The sequence below is a fragment of the Mustela erminea genome, chromosome 5 (assembly GCF_009829155.1).
Source record: "Mustela erminea isolate mMusErm1 chromosome 5, mMusErm1.Pri, whole genome shotgun sequence".
Classification (NCBI taxonomy): Eukaryota; Metazoa; Chordata; class Mammalia; order Carnivora; family Mustelidae; genus Mustela; species Mustela erminea.
The window spans coordinates 19926232-19938899 of NC_045618.1; the positions used below are offsets into that span (position 1 = coordinate 19926232).

A 12668-nucleotide genomic window follows, 5' to 3' on the forward strand; every position below is an offset into this window, starting at 1 on the left:
TACCCTTTATTTTTTACCTGTACGTAGGAGATGCTCTATAATAAATCATCTCCAAACAAGATAAGATCAAGGAGGCAATGGTATGCCCATTTTAAAGATAATGAGTTGGAGGCTTAGGAAGGCCTAATTACCTGCCTGCATAGGTCTAAGTCAGTAGTTCTCTAGCTTGAGCAGTATCAGAATCTCCTGGCTTGTTACGGATTTCTGGGCCCCACTTCAGTAGGTGTCTTAGTTTTCTATTGCCGCTACAATAAATTATCACAAAATTTGTGGTTTGAACAACCTAACTAAAAACTATTTTACACAGTTCTGTAGGCTAAAAATCAGATGGTCTCACTGAGCTGAAATCAAGGCATGCATGGGGCTGCATTTCTTTCTGGGGCCTCCAGGCGGAGAATATGTTTTCTTGTCTTTTTCAGCTTCTAGAGGCTCCCCACATTCCTTGGCTGGTGGCCCTGTCCTCTGTGCTCAAAGGCAACACCGTTGCAGCCCTCTAAACCCTGCTCCTGCAGTCTAATTTCCCTCTGACTCTCTTCTGCCTCCCTTGTACCCTTTTAAGGATCCTGGTGATTACATCGGGCCCACCCAGATAATGCAGAATAACCTTGTATTTTATTTTTTTATTTTTTTTTTAAGATTTTATTTATTTATTTGACAGGCACAGATCACAAGTAGGCAGAGAGGCAGACAGAGAGAGAGGAAGGGAAGCAGACTCCCCGCCAAGCAGAGAGCCCGATGCGGGGCTCCATCCCAGGACCCTGGGATCACGACCCGAGCTGAAAGCAGAGGCTTTAACCCATTGAGCCACCCAGGCACCCCTAACCTTGTATTTTAAAGCCAGTTAATTGGCAACTTTAATCCCATCTACAGCCTTAATCCCCTTTTGCCGTGTAACCTAACACCAGTTCGGAGGGTTCAGATAGGGTCACCCTGACTCTGGGGCATTATTCTGTCAACCCCTGGGGAAGGGTAGGGGGCCTGGGAATCTGCATTTGGTGCAAGTTCGGAGGTGTCACTGAGGCACTGAGACCACACTTTGAGAGCCACGGATCGAAGGGAGGAAACGGGACTCTGCAGACCCTCCAGTGGCCGCTTCAATTTTGAGCTCTTTTCCTCAACAGGGACACATTTGTATTTACCTAACCGCAGAGAAAGTGTCGTAGAGGCATTTAAATCTGTCCAAGGCTGCATCTCAGTTCTGGGAAGGGGAGCTGCCCTGAGGAAGGCCCATGATACCTGAGAAGGGGCCCCTGGGCTCTGCAAGACGTAGAGAAAGGACACAGAGCAAAGATGCAAACTCAGAGGTTGTGGCCCCCCTGCGTGTCTAGTCTGTGCCCACATCTGCTCCCCTCACTGCTCTGGGCTGGCCTGACTCCCCCTACAGCTGGTCACCGGCTGTGGTCTCCGAGGTCCACTCTGGGCCCCTCCATATCCCTCTTCCTTGTGGATCCTCTGGCCACATCCCCCGGTCCCCTCCTTGTCCACCCACGTGGGTCCTCTTCTCACTCTGTACTCCCCACCCAGGGGATCCACCTCTCCCCTCCCCCTGATCCCTTTCATCCATTTAAGGCAAACCCTTAGTCTTTCTGAATATTTCCAAAGCAGCACACACCAGAAAACCTCATATTTAAACTGAAGTTATACATCGGGTTACTCAAACATACTAATGGTGTGACCGTCCTGGATATTCCCCTGTGAAGTCATCACATTCTGACCTTTTGCGCCGACTCCAAACCGCCCAGCTGAGTAATTGGCCAGCCAAGCGTTAGAACACAGTGGCGACAGAATGGCAAGGTGACATGCCTGTTTTATATTCTCCTCTTTTCTGTGATCGCAGTGGTGAGTACGCACTGGCTGAGTACACAGAGGTGAAAACTGTCACCATCAAACTCGATGACAAGAGCCCCTGAAGGAAAGGCGGGCTTCTTCCTCAAACATCTGACAGCTGAATGTGGCAGATCGAACTTTGCCGAAGAAAAAACTGCATTTGCCGTCTTCCCGGGGTTCCTTTGCGCTGGAGACTTTAAATCTACTGGATTTGAATGATTTCCACTTTCCTCTCACACTCCTGTTTTAGTGACCCATCCGTTGTATATGTGGGCTTGCAGTCCCGCCTGGGGATGGAGCTCGGGGCCCTTTCTGTTTCTCCCTTTCAACCAGGTCCCCCTGGGGGACAGTGAAGGGGCTCAGGGCGTGGCCAATGGGAAGTGGTATTTGAAGTCTCCAGAGGTCCCTTAAAAATGTTTGGCCGATTCTGACTCCGCTAAGAACTTGGAAGAACGCCTGGCTTGCTCTGCAAACAGGGCCCTGCACCTGTGGCTTCTCGGGGTTATCTGCCCATGACCCAAGCGCCTCCTACCAGTTAGCGGAAAAGAAACAGAACGAAGTTCAAAACATACGAACAGGATTGTGAGGATCCAATGGGGGGCGCTTTGAGGAAGCAGGTGCCATGGAAAGGTACTGAAGGTCTTGGGTGTGAAAGGACGTGGGTTCTTCAAGGACTGCCTCTTGACATTGACCATGGGACTCCGCTTAAAACGAAAACTCCTTTTGGAATATGACCGAATCAGTGCCCAACATGCTTATCTAAAGCTATGTCACGGGCGACCTTAACCAAGGCACTTTCTTAGGCAGAAAACATTGCTAGTGTCACCTTTGCTGCTGGTGACCTAGTGATGACAGCTTAGCAACTGCATTTTACAAACCAGAGCCATAATTCCCTTTTACAAATTCTGAATTTCTGCTACTTGCATTAACGGTTTATGATCTGCCTGTGTAGCTCTCTATGTCTCCAGCTTGGTGATCTATGTTAGATTAGCAAAGCATACACAACTGGAAAGGCTGTTGCTTTAATACCACTTGGTTTTTTAAAGTCCTATTTTGATATTAATGATTAATTAACAAATAACACCGGGACTCCGTGGAAGAACTGGGTCCCTCAGTACTCAAGTGGCCTGAGGACTGCACTAACATGTTGTGAATGTTTCTTTTCCTCTTTATATCTGCAAATGCTGTGCAATCCCAAGTTTTAAAGTGTTCCCCAGTTGCTTCTAAAACAACAAAACCAAATGGAATTGCGCTGTTTGGATACTTCCACTGTTACTAATTAGTTACTTTTCTGAGGGTGCTTCTATTTTGGAATTAAATTATGTTTGAGAATTAAATTGGGGGGGAGGGCAGTAAGATGACAAACATCAAAACCAGTGTGATGGATAAAAGAAAGTCCTGTATGGAATGGGGTTGTCGTTCTTGTCAGAAATAGGCAATATGCAATTCACCTTCTCTGCATCAGTTAACACTTATCACTTAAACTGTCAGCAACTCGCTAGGTCAGGGGTTGACTTCGTACACTGAATTTTCAGGATTTTATCTCAAGCAACTATAGACACTAATCTTGTTAGTAATACATTAGAGGGTTCTTATTCTCTCATTGTACAATAATGCCTTTATTATGAAATGCTACATTATTTATAATTGGTATAGTTAATGTATCTTTTTATAGTTGTAAGTAAACAGAGGTGGTATATTCAACCTTCTGTAATATACTGTATTTAGAAATGGAAATCTATATAGTAATAGATTTCACTTCTTTTAAGGTTTACTCCTGTGGTATGGTTTCAGAAAAATCTATTGGCCTGGGAATTCTGACCCCCAACTACCGATTGTGTCCGACAATGCAACAATGATAAAATAAAATCGGATATTTGACAAACATTATTTTTTTTTTCATTTAAGGACCAAACTCACTTTAATTCTGCGGCAGACCTTTCTCTTTCTCAGAGCTAATGTACAAAATGGCTTGTCATAAAGCAGTATCTGTGGCTTAAGATTCAAATTCCATTTGCTCAATTGATCAGGCCTCACATTTCGCCTGAGTGTGAAACCCACTCATCTGTGTTTGCCGGTTATGCAGACAGGGAGCTCGGCCTCAAAGGCTCCACAACTTAGCTGGTGAAGTGTGAGCTGTCACCTAAGCTGCCCAAGTGTCCTTTTACTAATGAGCAGGTGAGTCTGGAAAATGGTGGGGAGGATGGCACAGGGGGTTAGAGAAAATATTGCATTCTGCTGCCGTCTGCACACGTTTCCATCTTTGTCACAAGGATCTTGGTGTTTGGGTTTGACCCAACCTTGAGTTTCTAACATGCCTCAGTCAGCAAGTCATGAGCTGACACTGAGGTTGGATCAAGAGCTTCCCTTGTACTCGGTTAAGTCCATCCAGTTACATCTGTGTATTTGATGTTGATCATCCAAGATCATTTTGGCTATGGGGTGACAAGGTGCCCCTTTTTTTTTTTTTAAGAGAGATTTTATTTATTTATTTGTCACAGAGAGAGATCATAGTAGGCCGGGGGAGGGCGGGGAGCAGGTTTCCTGCCGAGCAGAGAGCCTGATGTGGGGCTCGATCCCAGGACCCTGAGATCATGACCTGAGTTGAAGGCAGAGGTTTAACACACCGAGCCACCTAGTCGCCCCTCAAGGTGCCACCTTTTAAGAGAACACTTAAGAGAGGCCTGGATCAGATCTCGCTTAATGTATCCACTTACATAGGTATTCATGTATTTAGAAAACTTTCATTTCTCAATCTCAGTGTGAGCAGAACATTCTAGGAAAATGGCCTTTTCCTTTACTGGTTTATTTATTTTTCCTTTTTTGGTTTACTTATTTTTTCCTTTACTGGTTTACTCTCTGAAGGGAACCATTCTGGGGACACACACTGGCTGTCATGGGTGTGCATGTGGTGGGGGGTGCACAGGAGGGGGGCACATTTTCTCAAAGTGGACCTTATGGAATGTCCTAGCTTCTCCTGGTAGAGGACAAAGAATTATTACTGTCCTGCCCCTAGCATTTATCTGACTTAAGCCTAAAATGCAGATGATAAAGGATTTTTTTATAAACTATCCAGAGAAAAATGTCTGAGGAAACTAAGTTCGCCGCCGAAGAAATGACTAAAAGGCTGTGGGGGTGGGATGGCATGGTAGCAGTCAGCTACTAGACCTTCAGGAGGCAGAAATGTGAGGTGGGGGAGGCAGCTTCCAGTTGATTATACCTTAGGAGCGGTCATTCCAACTGAGATGCTGAGAACCTGGGTACGCAGAGCAAAAGCTAGAAGACCACGAGTCAGCGTTGTTAGGGGAAGTGACCAAGAAGCAGTAGGAAGAGATCTTAACTGACCTGTAATAACCTTCCCGTGCAAACCTGTGACTAACTCATGCCTAATGAATAGAGTTAAATGCTGAGATGTAACCAGCTCAAAACACTCAAGTCGGCTGGTTTTTTTTGTTTGTTTGTTTGTTTTTGTTTTTTTGTTTTGTTTTACATTGGAGACATTCCCTAGCCTCTATTCCCAAACTCTTGAAAAAGGGAAGCTGAGTTGCCCCAACCACATTGGCCACAGGAGCTCCAGCGTCCGCCCGGGCACTGGGCGTGCTCTTCCTCGCGGTACCGCTAGATGGCGCGGCCGCGCGCCGTAGAGGCGCGGCGCAGGGTTTGCCCAGCTCCCTCAGCACTGCGACGCCACGCCCTGCAAATTATTAGGGACTTTTCGGTAGCAATCCCACTCCTGCCTTTTGAGTTCTGGCGTTAGGACCGAAGTATTGAGGACAGGATTGAAAACCGCATCCACCCTTTTGCAAGGGCGTTCCGTGGCAGGAGAGCTGGGGGTCTTCCTGGGAGCAAAGCAAGGCTGCCCCGGGGGTGCCCTAGCCAACCGGCCACTGCTCAGAGTGCCCGCGACGTCGTGCGGGGGTCGTGCGGGGGCCCTGCGTCCGCCCGGCCTTTGTGAAATGGCAGTGAGGTGGGTGGGGATTTGCCTCCGTCTTGCCCTAAATCTCATGTAACGTTACATGAGAAGCGTTTAGGGCGCGGGTCCTGCCAGGCTGCAGAACCATAGAACCATCTGTTTTTTTCTGAGCAGACTTCTCTTTCTGGGGTTGGCACGTGGAGCCAAATCTGAGGGCTGTCCGCAGCCTGGGCGTGCGTCTCTACGATCCGCCTTCAGAGTGGCCTCCGCGGTGTGATGAACATACTTACATTCAGTCGAAACAAAACAAATTGCCAACATCCCATCCTGTCTTACCTACTAAAACAGCCCACACCATTTACAATGATTCACCAAATAGTGACATCTTTATATGTACATCCATAATTAAATACATTCTTGTAACGGGAGGGGCACAATTTGCAAAATACAAAAGCATTAAAAATATGTATTTTTATACTGCCCTATACGGAATTGTACATAAATGAATATCTGCCTGACTTTTAAGTATTTACTGCGAGTCTACACCTAGTACAAGTCAGACGTTAGTCGTTGTATTTTGCCCCCGAGCAGAGCCAAGGGGGCAGTGAAAGCTGGGCTGAGCTGAGAACCGACCAATCTTGTCGCTGCGCCTGCCCCGCCAGGAGCGGGCAGGGTACCCAAACCTGGAGGAGACCTCGCGCTGCAAGGGCCCACGGGCCCCGTCGTCTCCCGGGCAGGAGCGGTGCATCTGGGTACCTCTGGCTGGGGAAACCGAGGCGGGCCACCACAAGGACCCCCCGCCCTGTGCCCGTCGCGGGCCGCAGCAGCCGCGGCCGACCCTCGCCGTGCGCGCTCTCCGCGCCTCCCGCCCGCGGGCCGCAGGATTGAGGAAGTGCGTCTGGGCCCGGCCCGGCCCCGGCGCGCGCGGCCAGAGGCGCAGGGGGCGGAGGGCAGGGGGACGGCCAGGCCCCGGCCCGCTGGTGTCCGCCCCGCCCGGCCCCGCGCGCGGAGCCCCGCGTCCCCGGCGCCCCGGGTCCTGCCCCGCCGCCGCCGCAGCCGCAGGTAAGCCCCCGTCCGGCCCCCGCCCCAACCGGGGGCCCTGGCTGCCTCCTGCGGAGGGTCTCGGGGAGCCCCGGGCCCCCGCAGCCCAGGCTCGCGCTCCGGGCGGTCGCGTGCTCCGCGGAGGTGGCCCTTGCGGGAGGGGTGGGGGGGGTGCACCGAGGGCGCGGGCGACCCCGGTCTCGTGGCCCCGCGGCCTCCCCGGCCCGCGGAGTGGGGGAGGGTGCGGGGCCCGGGAGGGCCACCCCGAAATTCCGCGCGGGCCGCGGCTGGGGCTAGGGGAGCAGGAGCAAAAAAACAAAAGTCGGGAAGAGACACAGGACGTCTCTACCTACGTCTCTACAGACATTTCCTTCAGCCCCGCGCGGGCCCAGTGTGAGCAAGCCAGCGTGCGGGTGAGTGTGTGTGTGTGTGTGTGTGTGTGTGTGTGTGTGTGTGTGTGTGTGTGGCGGGGAGGCTCTGCCCAGGATCTCTGGCCCCCGGGGGCAGGAGGGGGAGGCTGCTTCTGAGGGTCTGCCAAGTGCTCCAGGCCCCCCACCCCGCCCTGCAAAGCCTGGGCCGGGCTTCTGCCCAAGGGACGAGGCTCTGGCAGGTCCCCGTAAAACCCGCCATCTCTGCCACCTTGCCTGGCAGGGGTGCAGAGATGAGTGAGGTCCAGGACAGGGCAAGGAGGGAGCCTGGGAAGGCTGGTGGCCAGAGGGAGATGGTAAGGGAGAATCTGGGGACCTCTGGCCAGCCCACCTTGTCCCTGCATGCTTAGAGGCCAGAAGTTTTCTCCCCAAACACATCGACAGGGTTCAGAGATAGAGAAAACAGGAGCCCCAGAACCTTTTAGCAAGGTTCTCACTGAATACACTCTTTTTACAGTTTGCCAGCCAGTCAGCATTGTAACGAGTTACCCAGACATTAAACAGTCGACTAGACTGACCAAGTATTTTTGCTTCTGTCTGGGAAGAATGAAAAAATTAAGTTACAGACATACAAACCTCACACCTGACTTGTCCCTAAAGGAGGTTTTGGGGTCAGCCAAACATTCCTGCCCCCAAGCTTCCACATCTCAGGGAATAAGCCCATATTCAACTCAGTTGCTCAGTTGCTGGGAATTTTCCTCTATCCTGTCCCCTCATCCCTTGAATTCAGTCTGTTACCAAGTTGAGTTGGGCTTGCCTGTGTGTCTGGGTCCAGCCCTTCCTCCTCAGTCTTCATCCTAGTCTAAAGTAGGAGCACCCATTTCTGTATGATTACAATCCTCCCCTCTCCAGTTCTCTATTTGACATCCAGAGTGATTTTTTTTAAAAAAACAGGTAAATCAGAATGTGTCAGTCCTCTTCTTAGAGCCCTACAATAATTTCTCCTTGTGACTGGCATGAAATATAGGATACCTCCTTTCCCTCGGTTTGTTTGGAGTCTGGCATCATGAACCACATGACCATTGCCCATGTCACCCCACCACAGTCCCCCCGCCCCAGCCACCCTGGCCCATCTCACTCTCCAGCATGTGGTGTCTGCTGTCTTGACCCCTGATTCTTCACAGGGCCAGCCACCCCCCTCTAAACCCAGCCTCTTTTTTACGTCCCTTGCTCAGTGTCCATCTGGGGTCCCCACTGGTATTATGGTCCTTCTTCATTTATTAGCTCTCTCCTTTAACTGCCTGGCACACTCTACTGGAGCTCCAGGGGTCCGAGACCATTTGTAGGCACCAGCATTGCTCACTGCTGCTCTTCTCTGCCAGAACTAAGAGGTGCGCAGTACGTACAGGCACAGGAATCGAATGGCTAATGGACAGGTGTAATTTATGTGTGGTTTCAGACTCATGAAGAACTTCTGTTCCCAAACCCTTGGGTGTTCATCTGGGACTGAGACCTACACATTTCTTGTCTGCAGCTCCTTGTTATTTTGATGTCCATGAATCCATTAAGCACATTTTGGAGACAAGCCAGTAACTGATCAGGGGAGGCCAGTAGTGCCAAAGGGATATTGAAGACTTTGGATCAAGCATCTCTACCACCACACTTTTCATTCAGAAAATTACTGGATAATATGAGCATGGCTAACATGCTTCATTTGCAAGCGTCTTCCAGCCCTTTGGTACTGGCAATCCTTTCCAAGTCTCCTGAAAAGACAGGTGAGCAGGTCCTGAATCTCCTGCCTTTCTCCTCTGTCAGAAACTTTGCAGCAAGCACTCACTTAACTGTGCCTTCCCCACAAGCTGTAAAGTTTGAGGAGGGCCCAATAAAAACATTTGCCCAATGAATGTCAGGTTCCCCCCCCCCTTTTTTTCCCATTAAGTATTCAGGTATTGTTCATTAATGCCAGTATAAAGATTTGCAAATGAAAAATTGGTGAGGTTTTTAAAAGGTATTAAAATGATCATGACAGAAAACCTCTTGAAGCCCTCTTAAGGATGTGTACACCATAATGAAAACAAGACATGAAGTTATAACCATGATTTGTTGCACTGGTCTGAACCCAAAGGAAGTAAGAAGAAGCAAAGATCCGTTTGAGGGCGAAGATTAAGCAAAAGTTGAGTTACCTCACTTTAAAACTTCTACCTTAGAGTCTAAGCCGACATACAAATTACAATTGAAAAACTGCTCCAGTTGTAATATCCTCCATCGGTAAAGAGATTTTCAAAAGGAAACTGAAAATGAAAAGGGGAACAAAATGTGCTGGGCAAGGGTTGGCCTAAAATATTTTAAAGATTTTTTTTTTTTTAACTTAAAAGCATTCTATGGCAAGACACTTCTGTTTTCAGAAGGAACATCTACCAGCATTTGGATTTTTTTAAGGTGTTGTTGGGTAGATGCGGTAGCTGATTTTAAGAGATGTTTGAAAGCAGGTGGCCACCGTGTTCCTTGGTTTCTGAATGTTGCTGTAGGATTCGGAGCTTTTAGATTAAAACAGAGATGAGATGGTTTGGTGCTTTGCTGTGTTCTTGTCTCAAGCTGGTTTGCCTAATCAAATTTTACAATTTAGAAAGCTTTGATGGTCTCCTACATTTTGTCCAGGTGGATCATTCCTCCTTGGATTGTTTAGGCTCCCAGACTCCAAACACAGGTTTTCCTAAATATGGTTTGCTGCAACCTCTCACTCTTTGGTTCAGAAACGTGGCGGGGGGGTGGGGGTGGTGGTCATAATGGACATGGCTTCTAGGGGAGGGGTTTCCTAGCTCCTTGACCTTCCCCTGCCTGTAGGAGTCTAGCCTACCTGGGCCTGATTTCCAGGACCTAAGATGAGAAAGCTCCAGTGCCCTCCTAGCCTTATTCTGTGGCTTGCTCAGTGCCCACACTGTTCAGGACACCGTCTATAACCTGCTCGGTGGGGAGACCATGTGTCTGCCCTCCAGCATTGATATTGTCTCTGAACTTGATAATTAGATGGTCTCTCTGGCCTCCTGCTGGTACTTAGGGGAGGACCACTTCTGTCCCTATTATAGAAAGTGCGGAAAAATTTACCTTATTTGAAATCACACAGCAGCCCTGCAAGGTCACCTGGGTGAGAGGGTGCATGTCTATTTTTAACAGATGGGAAAACTGAGACACATGTAAGTAAGTTTCGGCTTGAGGTCATACTGCTGACATGTGACAAAGACGGTCTAAGCCTTTGATGTTCAGATTGTGCTTTATTCCTTTCCATATTGTCTTGGGCATGACTTACATGACCTTCATTTTTTTTTGTTTCTTACTACACTAGATCACTTTCCATTTCCGTTATTTGTCTCAGAGGATAATAGCTAATGACCCTGTACTTACATATAGATAGACTCTGCAAACACTAATAGAAATACGTGCATTTCACATAGTAATTCCCTCTCATTGTACAATTTATCCCATGCCAGGCCCGAGCTGGACCTGGGTCTTGCCCTCAAGGCAAGATCTGGAGATTTAATCATTATAGCAGGATAGGCACCTGTGTTGGGGGACGGACAGCCCCCCCACCCCCCCAGTCCCAGGCTCAGTGGGAGCCCAGCATGAGAGAGCAACACCCTGGTTCAGCAGTTATCACAGCCTGGTTAGTTTGCGGAGATCAAGCTTAATCTAACTCAGGGTTTCTCCAGATAATTGGAACTATTCAGGCTAGATAATTCTCTGTTGTGGGTGGCTGCTCTGTGTATTATAAGATGTTTAGTAATGAACCTGACCTCTACCCGCTAGATGCCTGTAGAACCCCAGACCCCAAGTTGATGCCTCCAGCTACGGCCAAAGGTACCCAGGCAGGCAAAACATGTAGGGCTCCTTTCTGTTATCCCCCAGGGCTCAGACAGACTTGTCTTCATAACCAGTACCAAAGCCTTCTGGACCCCTTCTCTTCGGGATCCTTGCCTGCTTGCCTCTTTGCGATTACAATCTCGCCTCCGGGCTTCCGGAAGAGTTTGTTCTCGGCAAAGGGAAGGTCTCCTGTTGTGTTCAGTTGTGAAGTGCGTCTGCCCCACCCTAACTCAGAGTGTGAACCTCGGAAAGCAGAAGCCTCATTTAGTTTTATTGGTGTTCCTGTGCTATTGACAACCTTAACATGTTGTTTGAGCAATGACTGAACCCTTTATCAGGGGTGTCTGCAATTGTTGGGGTTGCTTCGGGACTGTTTTCTTTGGTTTTCGTTTTAGAGAGAGAGAGAGAGCATGAGAGAGCATGAGCAGGGAGGGGGGTGTTGGGGAGGAAAAGAGGAGAATCTTAAGCAGGCTCCATACCCATTGCAGAGCCCAGTGTGGGGCTCAGTCTCACAACCCTAAGGTCATAACCTGAGCCAGAGTCAAGAGTCGGAGGCTTAACCGACTGAGCCACCTGGGCACCCCTCGAGGCTGTTCTTTAAGTAGCCATGATCCATGGGAGCAAGGTTGGGTGGGGGGAGCTCCGTCTTTCCCTGCCCCCACCTGAGTGGGCGTGACTAGACAGATGGAATGCAAGAAGGAATGTTGGCAAAGGGGAAGGACACCAAAGGGCGACACAAAATAGTAAATGTATGCAAGGGAGCAGGAAGGGACTTGACAAGAAGAAACTTTCTGATTTTATATTTTTCACCACCAGAACCAGACGCTTTCTGCTCAGCCATGACTGTGTGTCTGTGCCTTAGTCCATCCTCTGGGCAGCGGTGGCGGCGGTGACCCAGGCCAGGACTGACTCGGAGAGCGGCCACCCAAGAGTCGATGGCTGGCATGTCTCGGCGACCGCCCAGCATGTACTGGTGTGTGGGGCCAGAGGGCTCAGCTGTGTGTCCGGAACGTGCCATGGAGACCCGTAATGGTAAGAGCCCCAGACTGGCCCGGGGCGTCACCTGCCGTTCGCGTGCTGCGGGGAGTCCAGAGCAAAGGGTTTTCGACCGAAGGTTAAAAAGGCCAATGACTCGGCGAAAGTTTTATCATAAAGTATATCTTGGGATTCTCACTTAAATTCTGAGCATTGAAGGGCTGGGGGACAAAATTTATTATGGAGCCAAAGACCTTAAGAATCAGGGCATTACTTCATGTTGGTTAAAAAGATTTTTTTAATGGGGATTTGGTTTTGCATGTTTATTAAAGAAAAATTGAAAAAAAAAAAAAAAAGGAAAAAAAAATAAAGAGAAGTAGGGGGAAAATACTCGCCAGGAGTCCCACTGCCCTAAATCCAAGAACTGCTAATAGCTTGGTACGTTCTCGTCCAGTCCTGTTCTCTAGGTGTCAGGGATTTTGTTTTAATTTTATAGTGTATACAGTTTAGTATCCTACTTTTTTCTCCTAACTTTGCCAGTCACCTAGTTCATGTGATCTAGTAAAACAGCATATCATGTGGGAACACTGTATAAAGTGATCGACTTAGTCCTTAATCCCCTGTCAGATGTGTGGGAATATTAGGGTTGCTTCTGTTTACTGACTCTTCCAAAACCATCCCACTGC

At 49.0% G+C, this 12668-nt stretch overlaps 2 protein-coding genes across 5 annotated transcripts in view; both read left to right on the plus strand.

Annotated features, from left to right (window-relative positions):
- Nucleotides 1-1928, plus strand: part of ALDH1A3 (aldehyde dehydrogenase 1 family member A3) — a 35278-nt gene extending 33350 nt beyond the window's left edge. The window contains exon 13 of the mRNA XM_032342212.1: nucleotides 1838-1928. Within this exon, the coding sequence (XP_032198103.1) occupies nucleotides 1838-1910 (73 nt within the window). The 3' untranslated portion in view covers nucleotides 1911-1928. The remainder of the gene's footprint in view (nucleotides 1-1837) is intronic.
- A 4451-nt stretch (nucleotides 1929-6379) lies between these two features.
- Nucleotides 6380-12668, plus strand: part of LRRK1 (leucine rich repeat kinase 1) — a 122110-nt gene continuing 115821 nt past the window's right edge. The window contains exons 1-2 of one of the 4 annotated variants that reach the window (XM_032342214.1): nucleotides 6380-6802; nucleotides 11824-12039. In XM_032342214.1, coding sequence (XP_032198105.1) covers nucleotides 11943-12039 — 97 coding nt within the window. In that variant the 5' untranslated portion in view covers nucleotides 6380-6802; nucleotides 11824-11942. Of the gene's footprint in view, nucleotides 6803-7260; nucleotides 8925-10133; nucleotides 11217-11544; nucleotides 12040-12668 lie in introns of those variants that run through there. The other 3 variants (XM_032342216.1, XM_032342215.1, XM_032342213.1) reach the window with 3 other exon arrangements.